At 33.8% G+C, this 20,685-nt stretch overlaps 2 protein-coding genes across 4 annotated transcripts in view; one reads left to right on the top strand and one right to left on the bottom strand.

Moving 5' to 3' along the window:
- 7B2 (Secretogranin_V domain-containing protein 7B2) overlaps nt 1–20,685 on the bottom strand; it is a 90,849-nt gene that overhangs the window by 10,437 nt on the left and 59,727 nt on the right. The window contains exons 6-7 of one of the 2 annotated variants that reach the window (XM_072534609.1): nt 10,672–10,862; nt 6,506–6,562 (exon numbers count right to left, since the gene is read on the bottom strand). In XM_072534609.1, the coding sequence (XP_072390710.1) occupies nt 6,506–6,562; nt 10,672–10,862 (248 nt within the window). The remainder of the gene's footprint in view (nt 1–6,505; nt 6,563–10,671; nt 10,863–20,685) is intronic. The other variant, XM_072534611.1, reaches the window with a different exon arrangement.
- LOC140443377 (cytochrome P450 4c3-like) overlaps nt 13,022–20,685 on the top strand; it is a 30,773-nt gene continuing 23,109 nt past the window's right edge. For both annotated transcript variants that reach the window (XM_072534608.1, XM_072534607.1), the window contains exon 1: nt 13,022–13,226. In XM_072534608.1, the coding sequence (XP_072390709.1) occupies nt 13,052–13,226 (175 nt within the window). In that variant the 5' untranslated portion in view covers nt 13,022–13,051. The remainder of the gene's footprint in view (nt 13,227–20,685) is intronic.

The following is a 20,685-nucleotide window of genomic DNA, read 5'->3' as shown; positions in this document are numbered from 1 at the left end:
TCAATTTGGTGACAAAAGAATGTATTACGCTCATCATATCGATAATTGTTTTATTTTTACCTTGTAGTTCAAAATTAAGGAGGTTCAAATGATTTATTAAATCTGTTAGGAAAGCCAGATCACTGAGCCATTTTTCGTTTAGAAGTAGATGAGTATCGTCCCCTCGTTCTTCTAAAAAAGAAATTATTTTGGAAAGTAGCTCCTGAAACCTATCAAAAAATTTTCCACGTCTCAACCACCTCACATCTCTATGCAAAAGTAAATCAGTGTGTTCCGCAGAGTCGCTAGTTTCCAATTGGGCTTTAAAACGACGTCGTTGCAAGCTTCGCGCTCTGATTGAATTCACAATTTTTGTTGTCATATTCATGATGTCGTCCATATTTAAAATTTTGGAACACAAAACTTGCTGGTGAATGATGCAATGAAATGAAAAAAACGATGGAAAGTCATCGTTAGCTCGACATAATGCATCAAATCTATTGTTAACGCCAGTCATGGATGGTGCACCATCTGTTGTAATACAGCTCGTATTGTTTCACAAAATTTATAAAAACGTTGTATATATCTTCTCTGCGAGTTTTTTCTTTCAGAGGCAGCATTGTTAACAATTCTTCTTTAGCCAACATGTCAGAAAATACCATCCGAATGAAAATAGACAACAAGGCGGTATCAGTCATATCGGTTGACTCGTCAAATTGCAAAGAAAAGTAGATACACTTCATAATTGGCATAAACAGCTTTAACTTGGCTTTCCAAATCTTTGCTCATGATTTCGATACGTCTAGTAACCGTTGGACGTGATAACTGGACTTCTTTAATGACAGACATAATATCTGTTTTATTTTTGAAGTCCTCAAATAATACATTCGTAGCCTCAATGAATGCTTCCTTTACTACATCTCCATCTTCAAATGGTTTTTTATGTTGTGCCAATATATAACAAATTTTTAACGACGCAATTGTTGCAGCTACAGATTGTTTAACAGTCCTAGTGAACATTGATTGTTCCGTCTTCAAACTACTTTTCAAGTCTTGCACTTTCCGTTTTCTAAACAAAATGTTTTGCGAAAAATCATTTTCATAGATTTTATGAAAAGTTTTATAATGCCGTTCTAAATTTCTGCGTTTGGGCAGAGCAACGGAAGACCGACGAACAAGACAAACACACTTATCTTTCACCGTAGTAAACAGGAATATTTCTTCTTCCCACGCATTATTAAAATTTTCTGTAAGATCCGTACAGTTATAGAAATCGTTATACTTCATTTATTTTGCGATATATTCCGGTTTCGACATATTTATACCTTTTGCGGTTTTGCGGGTTTTTCTTGAGGTAGCATGGCGGAAAATGTTCATCCAGTCATGTAAGGAGTACACAGGAATATTTTTCTGTGTACATTCTATTGCAGAATGCATTGAGTCTACATGGAGGTAGATGTGTCTCCTTTCCAAGAACTTTAGCTGTATAATTTCAACATTACCCAACATTGCTTCTACTGCATACATAAATGAAGCATTCACATTCAATTATCCGAGAACAGTGTGATATGAAACACATTACTGTTAATGTTATTCTTTAGATAGTTCAAGATGCAGTTTCCTACTTGCTAACTTTCTTCCCTTCCATTCATCTCTGTCCAAACGTAACAGTACGCATTATTCGGTAGTTTTTATACTTGCTATCGCAGATATTTGGCAAGTATAGTATAAATGGCTCACATCTCCACATAGAATTTGTAATACTGCTTGCAGGTCGAAAGTTAGTGAAAGAAAATTATTTACATTGTTTGCTCTTTCTTTATCCTTTACTATTGTATTTTGGCATGCATTCTTTCTCTCTTTGTGATTGATATATTTTTCTTTATATTGTTCTTTATCACCTTCTTTTGCATAGTCATATACACAACAGATTAAACACTGGTCTTTTTGGCTTAAAAAAGGCAAGTTGTAATTTCTGCAAAATATTCTATATGTTATTTCAGAAACCGGTACCCACTTTGTTTCCTTGCATGTAAGCTATACATTTTTGCGATATTTAGATTTCTCTCAAAATACTGACGTTTCGTGCGTTTTCTTCTATAATATGACTCTATATGGAATTTAACTTGTTGAATTGATTCCAGAATGGTTTCATTAATTGACCTATATCTTCCACGTTTGTCATTACCTAAGAATGTTTCTATATAACCTTTATTAATGACAGCATGCGTAACTATATCCTTGATATAATTAACATTTTGCAGAAAAAATTTCTGCATACTTGAATTTTGTCATTTCCATTTTCAAAGAAATAATGTTTTGCATTAGATCTTTCGTTATGTTGTGTTTTCTTGAGTAATACGCGTTTTTTTGGAGTAAAAATTTATATGTTCGACAAATTAAAATATTTTTTTTTCGTTTAAAATCCATTTTCCAATAGTTCGCGCAAAGTACTTGTCGCAGTTCCATTAAAAAATGCTCAGTACATTTATGTAATGTACGTAAAACATTTTTAGAAATATATGGCAAACACTCTAAACGATGTCTTTTAGCGACAGTTCTTCTCCATTCACTGGAATTACTTGCTTTGCATCTTCTTAAACTGTTTACTTTAGCTACTACTGTTTTGTCAGAAATCTGTGCATTAGATGAAGTTGGACTTATTTCAATATTATTCGGTAATAAAACATTTGATAATACTTCAATTTCTGGAGATGAAGAAAAAAATATATGATTATCTGGTAACGTCGTAGGTTTTGTCACACAATTTGAGTCCTTTACTGGCTCCACTGCGCGTTGTTAAATGTCTGGTGTTACATTTTGCAAAACAGTGTAACCACAAGGGATATTACCAGTTTCATCTTAAAAAACTAGATAATCTAGTACTTTTTGAGCAGGAGGTAACCAAGACGGATCCTCGTCAGAAAAATCAGATCCCAAAACTGTCTCAATCTGTCATCCAGTTCTGTTTAGCAGGTCACTCTGCCAATAAATTTTCTTCTTAAGTTTTTATTACAATTGCAGAGAATATAATTACATGTCTTCAAACTATTAATATCGATGTCTTCTTCAATTACAGAAATTATCCTTCGCCGAGCAAGTCCTTTTTTCGTATCGTTGTGGAAGAAGGTCTCTCAAATAATAAAGTCTTTTAATAATTCCAATTGTAGGGGCGTTCACGAAATTAATAGCAAGATTTTAAAAGAAACTTACCAAATAGTTTTAACATCTTTCACTCATCTTATTAATTTAATTCTATCAACTGGAGTATTTCTGGAAGTACTAAAATACACAAAAGTACCACATATATATATATATATATATATATATATATATATATATATATATATATATATAAAAAAGGTGATTCCTCAAAAACTGACAATTACAGACCCGTAAGTATTGTTTCTACTTTTGAGAAAGTGATTGAAAAGGTTATTAAACAACAATTTTATTCTTATTTTGAGTCCAATAATGATTTTCGCAACTCACAATATGGATTCAACAGTGCTCGTTCTACTACGAACGCGGTATATAATATTTTAAGTGAGGTGATTGAGGGGCTTGAAAACGGCAATCGTTAAGCAATTTCTCTTTGCGACTTGTTGAAGGCTTTTGACTGCGTTATACACGACATTTTGCTCCAAAAACTAAATTACTATAAAAACAGAGGTATCCCTTTTAAGCTTATAACTTCTTATCTATGTGGCAGATACCAGGCGGTAGTGTCTAAAGGTCTAAAGGTCATCTCTAGGATTTTCTATCAGTAAAGCATGGAGTCTCATAAGGTTCGGTGTTAGGACCTCTTTTGTTTATTATTTATGTCAACGATTTGCCTAAATTCTGATTCTGTCAATTTTTGAGGAGAAAAAAAAGGTTATTAAAAAAAGTGAACCAAGCATACCTAAACTACATACTTCGGTCACATATCCAGAAGAACGGGGACTATCAAATTGGTAGTAGAACGAATGGTAGAAGGTTGAAGGCCAAGAAGATCTTCAATAAGATGGGCAAACGGAATGAAAACTCTGGTGGTAAAATCCGAAGCTGACCATCTGGCAGAGAATCGCAGTCAATGGAAGCAGCAAGCTAACCATATTTAGAATATCACCAGGCCTTGACAAGGGGTCAAGGAATGAGGATGCATTCAATTATAAAATTCAGCGTGTGACAGAACGCTGTGTATTAACTATGTTATCTTTTTGTAAACAATGATCTGACGACAACGGTTTCCGATCAAAGCCAAAAATTATTTGAACATTTGCCCCAAACAGTAACGGTGCCTTAAGTATGCCTTTCAACAAAACTCACTTTTCACTGCCATCTCTTACCGGCATTATTCTAACTTTATAAAAAATACGTACGTTGCAGCACTGTTTGCTCCAATTAACCTGATCAATCGCTGACTCTTCTCACGATATTATTTATTTATGTATCAAATCTTCCTATTTTCATCATTACAACTTTCTTATATGGAAACAATAGAAATGCGGGAAAATTACGCTCTAGTACTAATTGAAGGTTAGGCTCTTTAATTAGAGATAGAATCAGAGTACCTGTAATTTCATATTTGTTACGGGAGTCTTATATTTTTATATGTGCAGTTCTCTTCATTAAGACAAGTGTATTAATTACACGCAAAAGGAAACCAGAAATTAATCGCTTGTTAAGGCTCATGATATATCATGAGCAGTTGTACTTATTTAATTATTCTAGTAAGTGGTCCTTTTGTTTGGGCTGAGTTAACTTGGGCATTTTTAAAACCACTTTGATGTTTTTCCCGTACGGAAACCTAAAGCTCCCTACTGCTTATTTGACGTTTTGCTGCTCTAAATGTACTGTATATAGAGGTAAATATATAATAAAGTAACACCAAACGTGGATCCGTGCACTTAATTGAAAATTCGCGAATTAATCGGGTCAGTCTATGGATAAGTAGTAGGGTATAAGGTAAGAAAATGAATTTCCTGCATTGATCCTACACGAAAACGAAAATCGATAGGAAATGGGACAATTGATTAATTCTCAGAAGATATTTAACTTGTTTATAGACTCATATAATAATTTTTAGCTATTGTTCCTCTATGCTCCCTTCTGATCGAAGACTAGATGTTTCAATGGATGTTAAACTTACGGTTTTCTTCCCCAACTGAATTCGTACTAGTAACAAAAAACTTGTAATTTTTTTAAATACTAAAAATCGCAGATGGTTGTATCTTCTAACTGTAATCAAATAAAAATTTAACCCATATGTTACCATAACGATTACAGTTAACAAGTAACCGTTTATTGAGTAACACCTCATCGCTCCATCTGAGTTCATTAAAACGTGATACCAGTGTGGAAGATAACTTCACTATTTTCTCCTTGATGATATGATACTTTCTATATAAGGAAAAGAAAATAAGATAAAAATGTCTCCATTTGGTCACATTAATTAATCACCCAAAGTGATTCTTCCGGTTCCCAAACAAAACGACGACGCTCAATTAAAGATTCAGATTAAAATTAACACATGTCAACTACCCACTTATCCACCTGTATATTAGCTACATCGACCATATTATTATGTTGGTAGGTAACTTTCCTTTGTTGATTCTTTCAGATCGAATTACCATAAACACAAATCTTTAATCGCAAACAACTATTTATTATGTTGACGAATCTTAATCGGGATGAGTTTTGATCTTACGCCTGTCATACATTAAGTTAAATGCAGGTTTTGTAAGATTAAATCAACAAACTAATAATATGAACAAAACATCCACCACATCTTTAATTAATCAATAACAATAGCATATTTTTGTGTACAATAAGTCACTTTAAACATACATTAATGATTGTTTGAAATATTTTAATTTCAAAACATGATGATGATAGATCAATATTTCTGGCAGCTTTAGACAAAAGTGATCACAAAAGGTAAGAGAGGAATATTAAAGTAAAACGCTAAAGAAGATTACGAAATACTTATAGAACAAAGCCTAAAATTTGTTTTGGGTTGATTTAAAAGTACACAGAATTGTTTTGTACATAATTTCCTCACAAAAATGTCTTACGAGGAAGTTTCTACTAAATCTAGCACATGGATTTCTGCAAACAATCTGAAATTTAACTTCGATAAAACGCTAAACTTGGTTATATCTGCAAGTAATTTACATAATGATCCAGATAACGAAGAAACTGTTAAACTATTAGGAATAACCACAGATAATCGACTGAACTGGTCGGCTCATATCTCATAACTAAAGAAAAAGTTATCAAGTTCATTATTTGTTATTTGCCAACTAGCAAGAATTGCCAACTTGTTAATTTCTATTCTACAGTAAGCATATTACACCGATATTCTTATTAGTCAACTAAATCTATTTCTCTAAAATAAAATACCGCAATTGAATGTTTGAAAAGCACAATAATCTTTTGATGATTTAATTAGGGAACTAGGCTGTCTACTAAATAGGCTGTCTGATGCAAATACACTAAGTGTTTAAAAATGCATTCAATAAGCACTCTACTTTCTTATTACCTTAATCTGTAGATCTTTTTTTGCATACAGGTTCTTTTGCGCAAAAAGCTGTTTCAACTGGAATGAAGGAATAAGTTTAATAGTATGGGTTCACGAGAAATTTTTCTAAATTAATCTGCATATTTTAAGGAGTTACTATGAGTAATTTTATTAATTGTTTGTCAACCTGTCTACAAAAATAAGGACCTTCTTCTTCATCTTGTAGCACTACATCTCGGGATGGGTATTGGCTGACTTGTTTTTATCTCACACGGTCGTCAATGATAGTGTATCGGTGGGTAGCCACTTTGTTCTTAAATCTGACCATATGTTATCTCTACACCACATTCGTGGGTGTCTAAGAGCCTTCTCCCTGTCGGAGCCTTATCCCAGATTAACTTAGCAATATAATGAAAACCTTGGACGACATGGCTAGCGTTGTATATTTGTTTGACCTCAGTATTTGTTCTCATTCGGTATTGGTTAATATTCGGGTAGTGATAGGGTCCGAAGATCCTTCTGAGGATTTTTCTCTCAAAACATCTCAAGTTTTCTTTCCATTGCTTTTGTTAGTGTCCACGTCTCCGGCACCAGTCTTATCACTATTTTATATATTCTGATGTTTGAGGTTCAGGATAGGCTCTTGGATTTAATAGTGTTATGTAGGCTGTACCTACATCTGTTTGCAGCCTAAATTCTCTTTTTTTTTTCTCTCTCCGAGATATTTAAAATGGTCCACCCTTTTTATATGGATCTATTGGTACATTTTGCCATATTCTATCTCGTCTCCTTTTTCTGTTAATGCACATGTATTTAGTTTTCTCTTTATAGGCCATAAAACCGTTTTTTGCCTCCATCATTATTGTTGTTCTCAATGGTTCTGTTCTAATGTTCCAGAATTCTATGAAAAAAGACAGCTGATAATGCGTCTCCTTGTTTTAGGCCACTGTTTATTACAAACCATTCTGTGAGTTGATTATCTATCCGTATTCTGGATCTACAGCCATTTACACATATTTTAACAAGCTGGATAAGTTTTTTGGAATCGAGACTTCTACCATTGTATTCCACATCTGATCCCTTTTAATGCTATCGTATGCTTTTCGGCAGTCTAAGAGGAGATTATGGATAGGTCTATTTAATTTCCATTGTCTTTCAAGTAGCTGACTTAGGGTAAAAATCTGATTTATGTTCGATATATTTTTCCCGAATCCAGCTTACTATTCCTTTATAAAATTTTCTACTAAAGGTGTTAGTGTATTGGCTCCCTTTGGATATGGATTATTACACTTTCTTGCAAATTTGTTGGTATTTTTCTCTTCATTCTATATAAATGTTATTAGTTTTGTGTAATTATCTATGTAAAGTCTCCCCTCTCGGCCTGTATGTTGTCGAAGCCTGGCATTTGCGTTTTTAAATTTGTTCATTGCTTGCTATGTTTCATCTATGGGTGATGGTCCACCTTAAGGTATATATCCCCTTCATGTTTTTCCTTTTGATGTAACTTTAGTAAATTTTTGAAATCATTTTGCGATGTTTGGAGTAGTTCAGATTAAGAAACAAATGAAGATAATATTTGTTGGTTCAAACCTCAAACTAGTGCTCTACATAAATTTATTAAATAATATATATTAGCATAACTAATAGGTTGACATCAAAACTAGACTTTTATCAACCTTGCGAGCAAGCAGGATTTAGAGCTGGATACGGAACAAATGATCATTTGCAAACCATTAAGTCGTTGATTGAAATACCATTGAATATAATAGACCCCTGATACTTGTCTTTGTCGACTTTGAAAAAGCATTTGATACGGTCAATTAAAGTGAAATGCTCCAAGCTCTAACACAATGTAGAATAGATTATCGATACATATCCCTCATCAGATACATCTATTAGAATGATACAGCCTGTGCAAGACTTAATGAAGATACTAGGACCTTTCGTATTGAAAGAGGCGTTCGGCAATGAGACAACATGTCTCCTAAATTATTTATAACTTTGTTAGAATACGCGTGTAAAACAATAGATTGGAATGAAAAGGGCATCAATGTTGATGGAAAATTTTTAAATAACCTTAAATTTGCAGATGATATCGTTGTTATTGCAAACAGCTTTGATCAGGCACAGATAATGCTCCAAGAACTCCATACTGCCACAAAAAGAGTTGGTCTTAAAACAAATTTTTCAAAAACACAATTTATGACAAATTTAGTCCACAACAAAAACATCTCAGTAGAAGACAAAGATATTGAGCCAGTTGACTACTATAAATACTTGGGCCATGAGATCAGAATAAGTCGAGACAACCAAACAATCGAGCTGAAAAGAAGAATAAACCTCGCTTGGGCTGCATTTGGAAAGATGAAGGATATTTTCAGGTCTAAGATTCCAATGTATCTGAAAAGAAATAGAAACCCCAACACTCACAAGAACAACATGAGTAAACTACAAGTTGCGGAAAAGGGCAATGGAAAGAATAATGTAAGGGATTTCTCTACGTGATAGAATACCCAATGCTACTATAAGCAAAAGATCAGGAGTAGCAGACGTTATTGAAAAGATAACAACACTAAAGTGGAACTGGGCAAGTCATGTAGCAAGATCAGTTGATGACCGGTGGACAAAAATAATTTTGGAATGGAGACCCCGAATACAAGCTGACAGAAATAGAGGTCGACCCCCAACGAGATGGACAGATGACATAAAAAGAGTGACTACAAATTGGATTGAGATGGCGCAAAATCGGACTAAGTGGAAAAACATGCGAGAGGCCTATGTTAAGCAGTGGACGTTAGAGGCTAGTTAATGATGATGATATAAAAGCATGTACTTAGTTAATCTCATGGATTTTCGGGTTTTATTAAAAAATCAAAACGATGGACAAATATATGTGAATTTATTGATGGTCAATCGACAACTTCCTTAAAACTAAACTATTTTATATTGCGTATAATAATCTCCGTCTATGTACGAGGGCCATTCGTAAAATAAGGTTCCCATGAATTTAAAAATAAACAGTTTCATTTTTGTGCTTAGTGTTAAACCTTAAAACTTACGCAATTATTCTAATCTCCGTTTCTATCCAACAATTTTCCAGACGATGCTCTAACTTTTCTATCCCCATTTTATAGAATTTTACCGCCAATCCATTAAGGAATCAAGTAACCTCTTCCTTGACTTTGGGAAAAATCTCTCTAATTTTGGGAATAAGTGATAATCACTTGGTGCTAGGTACGGACTGTAGTGGGTCCCAGGAGTGGGGCACAACAGTCCAGCCAAAATCTCTTAGTAGTTCCTCAGTTTGATGTGAGGTGGAGTATTGTCAGAGACGTTCGCATAATTGCAAATTTATATTGAAATAAAACAACATCAGTTTTAGTAGACAGTTTGGAATCACTGGCTCTTAATATTAAAAGAGGAGTATGGCAGGGATACCTCTTGACGCCCCTGGTTTTCAACATTTAATCCGAAAGAATTTTCAGAAATGTACTTTCCGAAAAACAAGAAGGAATAATTGTGAACTGTGAAGTTCACAACACACCAGACAACCATCCAACAATTTGCGATATGCATATGACTCAGTACTCTTAGCATCTGCTCAAGAAGATCTGCAAACATTACTTGATGTTTATTTGATTAATGAGAGGTCCCAAATATAGATTGCTACAAAATATTATGCAAGAGAAAATAGCAGGCAAACGCAGTCCAGGACGAAGGAAGACTTGATAGTTGAAGAACTTACGAGATAGCTATGATTGTAACCAACTTTCTGAAAGGACATGGTAAATGAAGAAGAGCCATTACTAATGACTTTGGGAAAAAACGGTTAAGACGATACGGACTCATTCAAAGGAACAGAAACAAGACTCCCTAAACAAGTAATGAATTAGAAACCTACAGATAATCTGCTGTCATATATGGAAATCAACACCCTTACGTCAGCCAACGGAAGTCAACACCTTTACATCAGCCAACCTTGATTATTTAATAATATTAATGGAAACACGTATTGTTATGGTTACTTGATGGCAAATAAAAAGAGATTGTACGTCTTCGTATTTTAAAATTGATCGTATAAATATTGAGTTAGTAAAGAGATTAGTAAACCATAATTTATTAAATATATGAAGAATGCGCTAAGAAAGAACTTGATTAAATTCTAGATTATAACAATTTTTACCTACCTTAGCCGATTGTTGTAACATCTTGTTAAAATGATAACCGTCGAACATATCTATGGAATTATCATCGGGAATATCATTTGAGGTAGGGCATTCAAACATATGTTCCGTATCACACATACAGTTTTGTGATGCTTGGTATCTGCGACTGAATGAAGCGGTATTTTCAAACATCTCAATGCATCCATGTTCAGCTAAAATAAATAAACAGTAACAGAGGATATATATATATATATATATATATATATATATATATATATATATATATATATATATATATATATATAAATATATATATATATATATATATAAATATATATATATATATATATATGTATATATATATATATTAGAACGCACCTACGAAGACTATGACTACGATGAAGATATTTTGACTCGAACGTCGTTTATTAATATGTTAGCCTTATTTTATATTATAATTAGGTATATATATATATATATATATATATATATATACATATATATCATACACACACATATATATATATATATATATATATATATATATATATATATATATATATATATATATCTTTATTTAACAGGAAAGCCACGGGATGATTACCACGTTAAAGATCCGCATGGATATCCTTAATAAAAATTATCATGGACCCCCTAGTAGATAATTTACTTAATGATCATGGAGCTTGAAATCCAGTATCCGGCAGGGGAGGACAATCAGATTTAGACGACGGGGTCTCTCAGGTCATCATCAAGGTAAATCACTGTCAAACAAATAAGAATAAGTCTAAAACGTAAAATAAATATAATCCAAGTATATGCACCCACTGCAGACAAGGATGAAGATACCATTGGCAATTTCTTAAGGCTGACTAAAAGACATGATACAAATATTATAATAGGAGATGAGATTAAACGCTAAATAAAGGCCAAGTAGAAGTGGAGAATTGTGTGGGGCGATATGTACTTCTTTCTTTCTTCATGTACCATGTCCTTTCAGAACGTTGGTTATCATCATAGCCATCTTAATTTTATTCACTGCTACCCTATATAGCATGCTTGTATCAACACCATACCAATCTCGCAAGTTATTCAACCATTAGATTCTTCTTCGTCCTGGACTGCGTTCGCCTGTTATTTTTCCTTGCATGATATTTTGTAGCAACCTATATTTGGGACCTCTCATTACATGTCCGAAATACTCCAGCTTTCTCTGCTTGATGCTTTTTATGATCTCAGTAGTCTTGCTGAGACGTTCTAGTATTGAAAGGTAAGGACTCTTTGGTTGATGCTCTTTGCAGACGAGCATGTTAGTGGTGGACAGTAAATACAGTTTGACAGGTAGAGAAGGACTATTAAAGAGGGAGGACTTAATGTTAGCAGATCGAAAATGGATTATGTGTGGTTTGAAGAAAGAGGAATAGTTGGGGACATACAATTGCTTGGAGAAAAACTAGGACAAGTAGAGAGTTTAAATACCTTAACTCCTAAATAACAGAAAGAGGAACTCTGTTTCTGAAAATGTCCACAGGATACAGGCTGAGTAGTTTAAATGGGGTAACTATAGTCTCAAATAAGATCCAAGAATAAATACTGCAATGGTTTGGTCATGTCAAATGTAGAAATGAAAGCTACGTGGGAATAAGGTTAGAGCTGTTAGAAGTTGATGGAAAGAAAGGTAGAGTAAAACCGAGGAGAAGATAGAAAGTATAGGGGGAATAATATTAATGCGTGTGTTCCATTTAGTTAAACATAATATAGAAATCAAGTTTAAAATATTTTTATTATAATATTCATTTTATTTAAATAATTAGTACATCCTATGATATTTCTAATTGTAAGTGGTTAAATATCAGAATAAAATATTAGCAAGTAAGGATTATAAAATATTTTGTTGATAAATACTTAAAAAAAGACAAAGGTCCTTTGTTGTTTCTTTAGATTTGATTTGTAGAATGGAAATTGGAAATTTCGGATAGTTTAGATGTTGGCGATTTCGAAGTAAGTGGGATTTTATGATGACTACAATACTTTAACATGATTGGTTGGTAGTAAAATGTGAAAGTGGAATGAGAGATGACAGGTGTAAGTTCAAGGGAGAGAAAAGGGATCTGATCCCTGAACTTTTGAAAAGAGGACATCTTCTGGTAGCTCAAAGTAATTTTCAGTGTTTTAATTTCTATACATTATAAAAATCTTGAAGTAAAATATCAAAATCAACTACTACATAAAAAGTCAACTAATATCCAAAATACAAAATTTCTTCCGGTATAGCATAATTTAAACAAACATTTTATTTAAAATGTTTTTAAAAGCTTTATTTTCATTATTTATTACAAAGATTGGAAAACAAAAACATATTTAGTGCTGAAACGGTTACGGAACGTGAGTGTTCATAGAAATGTTGATCAGTATTAGTATATTTTTCTTAATTATTGTTATAGTCTTGACTATACTACCAATTTTACATAAACGATATGTTAAAAATCAATCTAGGTACTTGGGCAATGTGCCAGGGCCCAAACCGAATGCCTATATTGGTAATTTGAATTTATTCTTAGGAAAATCTACTGAAGGTGAGTTAAACAATATTACATATTAAGTTTTAAGAAGACTCTTCTTATATCTTAACTTATTATCTTAGCATATGCACTAGAGAGATCACGAGAAATAGTTAAAGTTTGTTCCTGTTTATAAATGGGGTCTTAAAAAATTTTCTGGTAAATAACTTCTAATTCCATTTCTGGAACAGATTGAAACTTTAGTTTTCTAGGAACTGCACTGATGAAGATTTATTCATCTCTGCAGGAGATTTATTTGACAGTGCTGCTTTTACTTCATCATCAATTAGCCTATATTTGTCCACTGCTGAACGTAGGCCTCCCGTAAAATTTTCCACCTATTTCTATCTTGAGCTTCTTGCATCTAGTTGGTGGTCGTCCTCTGCCTCGATATGCCTCTTGCCTTTGTCGCCATTCCAGAATCTTTCTGGTCCATCTATCATCCGTTAATCTGGCAACATGTCAGGCCCAAGCCCATTTATCCATGGCTATTTTTTCAACTGCATTTGTGACTCCTGTTCTTCTTCTTATTTCTAGGTTTGGTACTTTATCTCTGATGGTAATACCTAATATTGATCTTTCCATAGCGCGTTGTGTAACTCTTATTTTATCTATTGTTCTTTTTGTCAGAGTCAGTGTTTCTGCACCATATGTAAGAATCGGTAAAATGCACTGGTTAAAAACTTTTTTTTTTTAAACAAACTGGAATAATAGACTTGAAAATGTTAATCAATCTATCAAAGGCAGCATATGAGACCTATCCTTCTTTGTATTTCAGTTGTCTGATTATCTCGGCCTAAGAGAATCTTATGCCCTAGATATTTGTTAGCTATTACTTGGTCGATGCTATGGCTCTCAATCAGAATTTTACCGCTGACTACAAGGTTGTTCATAAATTTTGTCTTTGAGGTGTTAATTTTAAGACCAATTGCTTTTAACACTTTATAGAGCGTGTGCAGTATTTTTGTAGCTTTATCAACTCAGATATTAAAACGATGTCATCGGAAAATCTTAGGTGGTTCAGATCTTCCCCATTTATATTAATTCCCATGTTATCCTCTGGTTCCATTTGCTTGAACATATATTCAAGAACAGGTGTAAACAATTTATAGGAGATAGTATCACCCTGTTTAATTCCACGTTCTATTCGTTTTTACTTGGTGGCATAATAATTCCACAAAAAGATCTTTCAATTCATGGTCTGAATTAGTTGCTTCCTTAAAGGAAACTTATTTATCATATAATTATGAAAGAAATTTGTGGAAACAAATACGTTCCACAAAACAGTCTTTTAGACAACCGGTCTCTGCATATATGCAACTGGTCTTTGATGCTCTGGTCTTCAAAATTCAATTCCTGAATGTGAAAAAGTGGATGAAATCATTAATGGACTTCTTCCTGACTATGTCAAGGCTTTTGCTTTTCAGGATGTGGAATCAGTTGCAGACCTTACAAAATATTGTAGAGATTGAGGTTTGAATCTGCTCTTACTATTTCGTCTAGCAGCAAATTTTCTGTCGAGTCTCGTTCTTCGTCTACTACATGTTGGAACTACAACATGAAAGGCCATACTTTTCAAGTGTGCAATAAACCCAAAAGAAAGTTTTGTTGTGGTTGTGGCTTTAAGAATATCACCATATATGAATGTAGAAAATGTTCCAAAAAGGGTTTCTCAAAGCTACCTCTCAAAAGGTTTTGTCAAACGTCTCTCCAAGAAACATCAAGCAAATGCAAGAACATCACGGGAAAAACTTTTCGTAAACGTTCAAACAACCAAAGTCAGTGAGTGTTTCTAAGCAACTCATACCTAAAATTGCTTCTCCGTTTATATCTTATGATAATTTATGCACTTTTTTTTCAGTACAATCTGAAACTTTACCTTCTTCTACTACTTCTGTTTCTTCTAGTAGTCCTTTAAATTCTAAGGTACGTTTAAATTCTGGTCCATTACTAGATGTTCATACTAATGATAATAGACCATATATTTCTATTTCTGTAGGTAATGAGACAATCTCTGCACTTCTTGATAGTGGCAGCAATGTTAGTATCATGGGTTCTCCTTCTTTATTTTGACTTAAAAAGCTAATTTATCAGTTAATTATGTTGTTTCAGTTCAAGTCACTACTGCTGTTGGAAATATTCAAAGTAGTTTAGGATATGTTTGGCTACCTGTTACTTTATTGAGTAAAATTCAATCACTTAAAAGTGTTAATATTTCCTTCTATTTCACGTAAAATATTATTAGGTATGGATTTTATTCATTTGTTTCAACTTTCTTTGGATTTCTCAAATTTTTTATTTAAGCCTACAGATTTATCTTCTTGTGTAGTAAATACTATTATCAATTCCAAATTTGAGTTCGCATCGAGACAGCAAAGTGAATAGACGTATTTAATACGAGTTCCAAAGCTATCGAGTTTAAAAAAGTAAAACACATTAAGTATTTAGTTAATTAGTTTTCATTAAACAAAAACAGTGTTATAATCAAATCCATCTAAAATCAACGGTTGAATCTGTAAAAACCAGTAAGTAAACAAAGTTTGTTTACATATATTTAAGCATTTATTGTCAATCGAAAAACACCCATCATTTTTCGAAATTTTGTTGAAATATCAAAACAAGTTCTTCAGGTGAACAGGACCGTACTCAGCCACAATTTAAATTATTAATGTGGCGTTTAAATAATGGATAACAAAAATCCAGGGGACCATGTCCCTAACCCTCCTCTGAACCTTCCCATATCTAGTACTTCAACTCAATACAATTCCCAATCATACGCATCAATTACAACAAAAAATCAAACATCATCCAAATTTCCCGATAAACAGCAAGCCATCTTATTTACTTCCATTGACGACGTAAAAATTGAAGATTATCTAATAGCCTTGGGCAGTACTGTAAATCCTAAAGATATTATTTTCGCCTCACGGATTTCTCAAAATAGAATATGCATTTACTTATCCTCAAAGAACTATTAGATAACTTCTTAAAAAATTATGGTTCAATTAAAGTCAACAATCAAATTCTCACTGCCCGCAAATTAATCACTCCAAGTCAAAGAATTGTTTTATCCAATTTATGCCCCAGCATACCACATTCTATTTTAGAAGCAGAGCTAATAAAGCTAGGTCTAAATCTATTATCGCCTATTAACTTTCTTAAAATAAACGCGTCTCGCCCAGAATTTAGTCATATTCTCAGCTTTCGCCGACAAACGTATATTACTCCTTTAGAAAACAATGCAATATTGCCAGCTTCTTTCATAATAAATTTCGACAATACATCATACAGAATTTTCTTAGCAAGCGACAACCTTGAATGTTTTTCTTGTAAACAAGCAGGTCACTTAGCTGTAGTATGCCCACTTCTACAACATAACGAGCAAACTTCATTAGAGAATTTCGCCCAATGCACAGAAGCCGCCAACACTTTAGCGTCTAATGATGAATCTTGTCAAAACATAAGCGCATCTTCAGTTAATCAAAATGTCAATGTAAGTACCAAAGAACGAAATAAACAGAATACGGAACCAATGAAAACATCTGAAACGGTAGCCCAAGAAACTTCAACGATTTCCATTAAACGACAAATGTCAGAGTCTACACCACCGCTTGAAGACCTCCACAAACAACCTACATTTCAAAAACCCAAACCCAAGAAAATTAAACCGGAAAAATCCATTCACGATGAAATGCAACCATTACAACAAATGTTTGAAGACGATAAAAACAATTTTACACTGAACTATAACCAAACTTTAAATTTCTTTGAATCAGCCCCACACAACTCAGACATATTGGATCTTCTTAAAACCTATACAGACAATGTACAGGTTTCCTTAAGGATCTGGACACTATGTACACTCAAAGCTCAAAAAAGCTGAAAACAAAAATCACAAACATTAAAAGAAAATTACAGCATCAACTCTCCAGAACATCTGCATCAATGGACAGCGAACTCTCATCCTCTCAAGAAAACTTAAGTACTTAACATTCAGATGTATCATACAATGGAATCTCAACGGGTACAACACCCGTTGCGAAATGTTACAAAAGTTAATTGCTCAACAAACACCATCAGTTATTTGCCTTCAAGAAACTCATTTCAAAGATTCTTACCATGCAAGGTTAAAGGGTTTTAAATGCTTTTATAAAAACAGGACCAATAGAGATAAAGCAAGTGGTGGAGTAGCAATCTATATCAACCAAATGTACGAAGCAGAACTAATACCTTTAAATACACCCTTAGAAGCTGTTGCAATCACAATTAATAGTGATATAAAGATCTCAATATGCAACATTTATATTCCACCGAGTGAAAATTGTTCAACTGCCGTAATCGAGGAACTACTTCAACAGATCCCATCTCCCCGTATACTCTTAGGAGATTTTAATAGTCATAGTCCCTACTGGGGATCCAAATTTCGATCATTAAAAGGAAAAGTACTAGAACAATTACTTGACAGTAACAATATAAACATCTTGAATACAGGGGAACCCACAAGATTTAATATACAAACAGGAGAATCCTCAGTTATCGACCTAAGCATGTGCGATCCGGTCCTACAAACATCTTTAAATTGGGAAGTCCATCCCTACTTATACGGGAGTGATCACTTTCCTATTCTTATAACCCGTCCTTTTAAAACCGCCTTAACTACTCCTCTCTCAAAATGGAAATTAGACCAGGCAAATTGGACACTTTTCTCAGACCAAATAGACCAAAAACTCCCATATCTCCCTGACCCTAGTACCTCAAATATATCTTCAACTTATCTAAAATTCTCTGAGTTAATATTAGAAGCAGGCCACAAAGCAGTCGGAAAAACCAAAACTCTAAAAACTCACACGCCAGTACCGTGGTGGAATACTAAATGTGACGAAGCCATCAAAAAATACAAGCGAGCTTTTAACAAATTCAGACGATGTCCTACTACACAAAATCAAATAAAATATAAAAAACTGAAAGCTGAATCTCGATATCAAATTAAGCAAACTAAAAAACAAAACTGGAAATCTTTCGTGGCATCCATCAACAACTCTACTCCCCTGTCTGCATTATGGAGGAAAATACGTCAACTATCTGGAAAACAGCAAAACGCCCAAATTAGTTTCTTAAAACATAATGATCAATTCATTACCTCAACACAAGAAATCACAGAAATTTTTACAGACCTTTACGAACAAAATTCCAACACTAACAACTACCCTCCAAATTTTCTTCAATTTAAATTTAGAAATGAAAAAAAGGAGATAATGATCACGGAGAACACGGAGGACTACATGAACTCGCCAATTTTACTTGAAGAAATGGACGATGCATTGTTTGGCATAAAAAACTCTTCTCCGGGTCCAGATGATATACCAATAATTTTTCTCCAAAAACTAAGCACAAATGCTAGAATATACCTCCTTAATGTTTTGAACCAAATGTGGATTCAGCACTACTTTCCAAAGTCTTGGTCAGAATCATATATTATCCCAATCCCTTAACCCCAAAAACCGAAAACAGATCCCCAGTCCTATAGACCAATATCCCTAACCTCGTCAACCTGTAAGCTATTTGAAAAGATTATAAACCGTCGTCTTACATGGTTTCTGGAAGATAAAAAATTGCTTATCCCGGAGCAAAACGGCTTTCGTCAAAATAGATCAACGACGGATAACCTAGTTGATCTTGAATCCGAAGTTCACGAAGCACTCATTAACAAACAACACTGTCTAGCTATTTTCTGCGATATAACAAAAGCCTACGATTGCACATGGAGATATGGTATAGTAGAAAAGCTTCACTCCTGGGGTATTAATGGACAATTCCTAAAATTTATTCAAAATTTTCTTCAACTTAGAACATTTAAAGTACGATCAAATGGAACACTATCATCAAGTCGAATCCAGGAAAATGGAGTCCCCCAGGGATCGGTATTAAGTGTAACTTTATTTCTTGTTGCAATTAACGATATCTTGGAACAATGTCAACATCCAGTAAAAGCAAGACTATACGCAGACGATCTGGTTATCCTACTAAGAGGAACAAATTTAGAATCCACCCAAAGAATCCTACAAAGCGCATTAAATAATCTCCAGAAATGGTCTGACAAAACAGGACTCAGTTTCTCTAACGAAAAAACAAAATGCATGCTCTTCTCAAAAAAGCGAAAAGAGGATAATCCAATTTTAACATTGAATGGTAAAAATCTGGTCTTTGTAAAAGAAATAAAGTTCCTCGGTCTTACATTTGACAAAACATTGAATTGGAAAAGTCACATTAAAAATCTAAAAGGTACTTGCCAGCAAAGCATTAATATTTTAAAGACACTGTCGAATATCAACTGGGGCAGCGATACGGCAACTCTTCTACGAATCTTTTCATCATTAGTTCGATCAAAAATTGACTACGGCTCAGTGATATATAACTCAGCCAAAAAATCTGTTCTTAAAGAACTAGATGTAATCCAAAATACGGGACTGCGAGTCGCTTTGGGTGACTTTCGAACAAGCCCCATACTAAGTATATGTAGTGAATCAGGGCAAACCCCTTTAGAATTTAGAAGAGATTTTTTAAGTTTGTCGTTTGCTTGTAAAGTTCTATCCTCTCTAGATAACCCAGTCTACCATAACGTTCACAGCAATCGTTTCAGCCACTACTTCTCATCTCATCCTCAATGTAATCCACCTTTCTATGAACGAATTAACCGATTACTATATAAATATAGCATACAATTCCCGTCAATATACCATCCTTCCGAAAACCCTCCTCCTCCATGGACTGTAAATAAACCACCAGTAATTACTGATCTATTAAAATTTAATAAACATGAATCCCCACCAGCCATATTAATAAACAACAAAGATATTATGGATAGATTTAGCGACTACCGACAGATCTACACAGATGCATCAAAAACAACGGACGGAGTCGGCGCAGCCATTTTCTGTAATATTCATAATGCTAAATTTAAGTTGCATAACAACTGGACTATCTCGAACGCAGAACTATACGCAATCCTTGAAGCTCTAAAGTTCATTAGCACAACGGACCAGAGAAATTATACAATCATTACTGACTCAATGAATGCTCTTTGTGACATCAAAAACATATACTCCAGCAATCCTATTCATAAAGACATTTACAAAGAACTTCAAAATGCTGCAAAGGAAAACAAACATGTGGTATTAATCTGGGTTCCATCTCATATTGGAATACATGGTAACGAGGTTGTGGACCGTCTAGCTCACGAAGCAGCGACAAGAGATGGTCAAGTGCAATTAAATAAAATAGTGCCAAGTGATCTTAAATTGTGCTTAAAAAACATAGTTAGTTGTGCGTGGCAAAACAAATGGTCGCAGTGTTCCGAAAAACTAAGGCAAATTAAAGACAATGTTTTACAAAAACAAGCCTTTGTGTTACCGAGGAAAAAATAAGTCATCTTTTCTCGACTTCGAATTGGTCACACCCGTCATACACATCTTTA

The sequence above is a fragment of the Diabrotica undecimpunctata genome, chromosome 6 (assembly GCF_040954645.1).
Source record: "Diabrotica undecimpunctata isolate CICGRU chromosome 6, icDiaUnde3, whole genome shotgun sequence".
In the NCBI taxonomy this organism is placed as follows: Eukaryota; Metazoa; Arthropoda; class Insecta; order Coleoptera; family Chrysomelidae; genus Diabrotica; species Diabrotica undecimpunctata.
Note: the sequence above shows the minus strand (reverse complement) of the source record. Positions and strands in the feature narration are given on the sequence as shown.